At 36.8% G+C, this 6,000-nt stretch overlaps 1 protein-coding gene across 4 annotated transcripts in view; it reads left to right on the plus strand.

Annotated features, from left to right (window-relative positions):
* Window positions 1–6,000, plus strand: part of MPP6 (membrane protein, palmitoylated 6 (MAGUK p55 subfamily member 6)) — a 136,093-nt gene that overhangs the window by 110,186 nt on the left and 19,907 nt on the right. For all 4 annotated transcript variants that reach the window (XM_010855366.1, XM_010855364.1, XM_010855365.1 and 1 more), the window contains 3 exons: window positions 1,304–1,403; window positions 1,733–1,801; window positions 3,363–3,524. In XM_010855366.1, coding sequence (XP_010853668.1) covers window positions 1,304–1,403; window positions 1,733–1,801; window positions 3,363–3,524 — 331 coding nt within the window. The remainder of the gene's footprint in view (window positions 1–1,303; window positions 1,404–1,732; window positions 1,802–3,362; window positions 3,525–6,000) is intronic.

The following is a 6,000-nucleotide window of genomic DNA, read 5'->3' on the forward strand; positions in this document are numbered from 1 at the left end:
AAACCTCAACATGAATCAGCCATAAGTATACATATATCCCCTCCCTTTTGAAGCTCCCTCCCAAATCCCTCCCTATCCCACCGCTCCAGCCCGACACAGAGCCCCTGTTTCATTTTCCTGAGGCATACAGCAAATTCCCATATCTATTTTACATATGGTAGTGTGAGTTTTCTTGTTACTCTTTACATACGTTTCACCTTCTCCTCCCCTCTCCCATGTTCATAAGTCTATTCTCTATGTATGTTTCTCCACTGTTGCCCTGTAAATAAATTCTTCAGTACCATTTTTCTAGTTCTATATAAATGTGTTAGAATATGGTATTTATCTTTCTGACTCACTTCACTCTGTATAATAGGTTCTAAGTTCATCCACCTCATTAGAATTGACTTAAATGTGTTCCTTATAAAAAGGAACTGAGTAATATTCCATTGTGTAGATGTACCACAACTTCTTTATCCATTCATCTGTTGATGGACATCTAGGTTGCTTCCATGTTCTAGCTATTGCAAATAGTGCTGCAGTGAACAATGGAATACATGAGTCTTTATATGCCTAGGAGTGGGATTGCTGGATCATATGGTGGTTTTATTCCTAGTTTTTAAGGAATCTCCATACCGTCTTCCATAGTGGCTGTATCAATTTACATTCCCACCAACAGTGCAAGAGCATTCCCTTTTCTCTACATCCTCCCCAGCATTTATTGTTTGTAGACTTTTTGATGATGGCCATTCTGAACAGTGTGAGGTGGTATCTCATTGTAGTTTTGATTTGCATTTCTCTAATAATGAGCGAAGTAGGTGAAGTTTTACCCGTTTTAAACTTATTCTTCCTCTCAGGATATTCAGATTCCTGGCAGCATGAATTAAACCCTCCACTCTGTTCTCCCAGTGCTGTCTGTCCCCCCGCCCCCCACTTTGATTTGGCCTCAGGAAATACCATTGTAGTAGGATTAATATGATAGCAAACACCTAACAAGTGCTAACACAGAGAACAGCATTTATTCCTTTCCATTCCCTCTAGTTTAGTGTTATAAATAAAAAGGTATTAGTAATTTAAAGATCCTGTATGCTTTTGTATTTTGGTCTTAAAATTTCACTACCAGGTGGCACTCTGGTTAGATGCCCATTGATTCCTCAGTACTAAGGTCTTTCAGTATCCTGACAGTGCCATGCACTTAAATATCAAGGTCCGTTTCTTAAGAGCAAACTTTTTTTTTTTTAACTGACTACTGCATGTCCTGCTTATTAAAATGTTGTCTCAAATTTTAGTCGCTGATATATACAATTCATTAATTTGATTCTAGGCTAGCCATGTAAAAGAGGGAGGAAGTGCTGGTCTCATTCCAAGCCAGTTCCTGGAAGAGAAGAGAAAGGCCTTTGTTAGAAGAGACTGGGATAATTCAGGTGACGAACTCGACACAATAAGTAACAAGTAGCCCTTTGTGGCCACATTTTCTTACCTCTTTCATCTGAATTAGCAGATGAATTTATTTAAAATATATCTAGAGTCAACATCTGCTTCATTGTATCACTCTCAAAAATAAACTTTTTGATCCCTTTCTGCCACCTGCTGGTATTATATCAGAATTCAGTGGCTCAGCTCACCCCTGCCCATTTCGGCTCTGTAGGATGCAACCCTGGGAAGTTAATTCTCCCAGCCCTATAGAATACCCCAGGGCAATGTATATATTCCAACATACTGTTTAAGTTATATTTGCCTTGTCATCCTTCAGGACCTTTTTGTGGAACAATAAGTAGCAAAAAAAAGAAAAAGATGATGTATCTCACAACCAGAAATGCAGGTATGTTTTAAATACTTTGAGAAGTCCAAGTGAACTATGAACTAGCTTTATCATTAGTGTGGCATATGTTCTAAATGTATAATTTTAAATGAATGAATTCATATTAGTACCCGATTGCAAGGAACTGCAATATGGACACTCAGTGCAGTAATATATAGGCATTATTTAAATCCTGATATACATGCTTGTACTATCACCAGTGTGCTTTATTTTATGAGCATAATTTACAGTAAAATGAATTCATTAAGATTTATGCTTGTATTAATGAAGGAACAATGTGACAATTGAAACTGTTTTTTTAAGAACTTTGACAGGAACTTGTGTTATTTCTGCAGAACAAAATCCCTTTTTATGACTATGTTAAAAGTGTTATGATTAATGGCAAACATATTCTACCATAACATTATCCATGATACTTTTGGAGAAAAGTACTGGACCAAACAAATCTTAGCCTGATCTAATAGGATTCTTTCTTAAATTTTTTAGATTTAAAGACAGATAAATATGACACCCACCAGTTACTCTTTTCAGTTGTAGAGGCTGCTAAGAGTGACATGCAGCTCTTTGAATCAGAAGGCTCTAGAGACTCTGATTCAAAGACTCAAAAGAACTGATCATTGTAAAGTGCTTTCTTGACTTTAGAGCTTCCTCTATGCTGGTAATAAACTAAACAGCACACTATAAAGAAAATAATGTAATGACATATTGCAATAATAATAATAATAATATAATAAGGGGAAAATAGATTCTCCCTTAACCTACTGTGGAGAAATTGTGCAAAGAAAGTGTTGCTATTAAGATAATAACCTAAGGAAAAAGTGTTATTATTGTAGATTGAGAGTCATAGCCATAATAATAGGTAATATAACATTTCAAATTCTCTTTGGCTTTATTTTTCATTAAATACATATACTTAAAGCTTTCTTGCAAAATGGAAAGTTTTCCATTTTCCCATTGATTGTAATTTTGGAATGTGTTTCTACTGAAAATGATTAGGATCAACGTTTTATTTTATACATAAATTTAGAATCTTAATATTTAAATGTTATTACGTTGCCTGTATGCATTTTATTAATCAAACTGATATTTGCAGAAGTTGCCACACAGTATTTATTCATTTATATCACTGAAGGAGTACTCATTCTATGAAACTTAGTTAAGTGGCTACTCTAGGTATACAGCTATCCTTCCTATTTGATATGCACTTTTTAGTGGAATAGATTACATAAACTAATTTGCAATTTGATTATATTAACTAATTATTTCTACTGATGAATTGCGAAGAAACAAGTTTTAATGGATAGTCTGTCTTATAAGGATAAAGCAAGGACACTTTTTTAGCTTTGTTAGATTTTTAAGGCAAAAGGATGGAAGCAGATGTTTAAATCAGAATACAAAATAATTTATTGTACTTTACCAAATTTATTTTTAAAAATCTACGCTAAGTCAGTACCGTTCAGGTGATACTTCACTATCAAGACAGCTAAAACATCACTGAACAGAACTGAATATGATGTTTACAGAACTGAATATGTTGTTTTCCTATTACCCTTACATTTAGAATTCGATCGTCATGAAATCCAGATATACGAGGAGGTAGCCAAAATGCCTCCCTTCCAGAGAAAGACGTTAGTATTGATAGGAGCTCAAGGTGTGGGCCGAAGAAGCTTGAAAAACAGGTTCATAGTGTTAAATCCCACTAGGTTTGGAACCACAGTGCCATGTAAGTCTTCTGCATTTCCTTTGCTATTTGATTTGGAAGGAAAGGATGTGTGTGTTGGCAGGGGGGCCGAGGTGGGGGGTAGGAATTACTATTATTTTATTCCCAAGGAATTTCTAATTATGCCAATGGAAATGAAAGAGCAAATGATACTGAAAGCTTGACAACTCTACAGCTGTCTTGAAATAGCAGTGAAATAGCACTGTAGCCTCTGTCAGCTTGCTGGCGGCAGTCACTTCTCCAGACTCTTCAATCCGGTAATGTTCATTAAATGCAGGTATTAAGAGTTGTGGCAAAATTAACATTAGCTTTGTATATTCTTGTACGATTGACATATATCTGAAAAGTTGTGTTTTTCACTTATTTTATTGCAAAGAAAAGGGGGAAAGATGCTGGATCCTCTAACACTCCCAATGTCGCAGTCCCTTTGTGAATTTGTGTGTTCTGGCTGATAGGTCTCATTCCTTCAAGGTCATGAGCCTGCTTTTTGATAGCACGTCAAAAGAGATTCTTCTTCCAGAGCAAGCAAGATTAATTAAGTTCACATATTTATTTATGTATAAAATACATGATGGGAAGTACAAGCATTAAGTGAACCAAAGACTCATTTTATGATCTTTGCATTCTTTCTCCATTCATACATTTACAAGGAAAGTTAAATAATGTCAAAAGCATGCTTGATGAGAATGGAGTTAAAGCAAGGAGTTAAATGATATATCTGCCTTAGAATGCCTTAGTATAAGGACTACTATACATGTGTCTTTATGTCTTCATCTTGGAGATATATGAGCCTTTACTTATGGGAACTTATCTCTTCCCTGAATATAAGCCAGTTTTGCCTTTGTAACTCCCCTTTCTGTGCTTCCATTGCTGACAAGCCCCGTTTTGATTCACATAGAATTTCTGTAGATGTTTTAATTCCTTTAAGCTTTCCAAGTCAGGTCTTAGCCTGACATCACTCCATCTCTTTCAGATGAGTTTTAGGGTGTCTGTCCTTTCATCCAGTATGCTTAGACATTCAGTTCTCAGTGAGTAATCCTGTTGCTAGCATTCTTAGGGGTGTTGTTTGTAATCCCTTTAGGGCTTGAGTTGCATTGTATACACTGTAAATCAGTAAATCAGACAAATCCTAGTTAAATAGTTAACAAAATAAAAATCTCACTGTGACCAGAGTATTTTAAAGTATTTCGTTTTCTGTTTTTATCAAATTAATGCATGTAGCATATTTTATACCGGTGGCAGATTCATTTTGATATTTGGCAAAACTAATACAATTATGTAAAGTTTAAAAATAAAATAAAATAAAATTTAAAAAAAATATATATATATATATATAATGAAAAATAACCCCATCTTCTTCTACCTAGTTACCAGAAACAGTCACTTTTCAATCTTTCTGGTATTTCTTCTGTTAGTCCTCCATATGTTTTAATAATATCTTCACTCTGCTGTTTCTTGCTCTATCCAGTGTAGGCCTTATCTGCTGTCTTCCTGAGTGTCCTCCCAATATAAAGATAGCTCTCAGTTCAGTTCAGTCGCTCAGTTGTGTACGACTCTTTGCAACCCCATGAATCGCAGCACACCAGGCCTCCCTGTCCATCACCAACTCCCAGAGTTCACCCAGACTCACGGCCATTGAGTCAGTGATGCCATCCAGCCATCTCATCCTCTGTTGTCCCCTTCTTCTCCTGCCCCTAATCCCTCCCAGCATCAGAGTCTTTTCCAATGAGTCAACTCTTCGCATGAGGTGGCCAAAGTACTGGAGTTTCAGCTTTAGCATCATTCCTTCCAAAGAAATCCCAGGGCTGATCTCCTTCAGGATGGACTAGTTGGATCTTCTTGCAGTCCAAGGGACTCTCAAGAGTCTTCTCCAACACCACAGTTCAAAAGCATCAATTCTTCGGCGCTCAGCCTTCTTCACAGTCCCAACTCTCACATCCATACATGACCACTGGAAAAACCATAGCCTTGACTAGACGAACCTTTGTTGGCAAAGTAATGTCTCTGCTTTTGAATATGCTATCTAGGTTGGTCATAACTTTCCTTCCAAGGAGTAAGCGTCTTTTAATTTCATGGCTGCAGTCACCATCTGCAGTAACTTTGGAGCCCAGAAAAATAAAGTCTGACACTGTTTCCACTGTTTCCCCATCTATTTCCCATGAAGTGATGGGACCGGATGCCATGATCTTCGTTTTCTGAATGTTGAGCTTTAAGCCAACTTTTTCACTCTCCACTTTCACTTTCATCAAGAGGCTTTTGAGTTCCTCTTTACTTTCTGCCATAAGGGTGGTGTCATCTGCATATCTGAGGTTATTGATATTTCTCCCGGCAATCCTGATTCCAGCTTGTGCTTCTTCCAGCCCAGCGTTTCTCATGATGTACTCTGCATATAAGTTAAATAAGCAGGGTGACAATATACAGCCTTGACGAACTCCTTTTCCTATTTAGAACCAGTCTGTTGTTCCATGTCCAGTTCTAA

The sequence above is a fragment of the Bison bison genome, unplaced genomic scaffold (genome assembly GCF_000754665.1).
Source record: "Bison bison bison isolate TAMUID 2011002044 unplaced genomic scaffold, Bison_UMD1.0 scf7180017864364, whole genome shotgun sequence".
NCBI classification, from domain to species: Eukaryota; Metazoa; Chordata; class Mammalia; order Artiodactyla; family Bovidae; genus Bison; species Bison bison.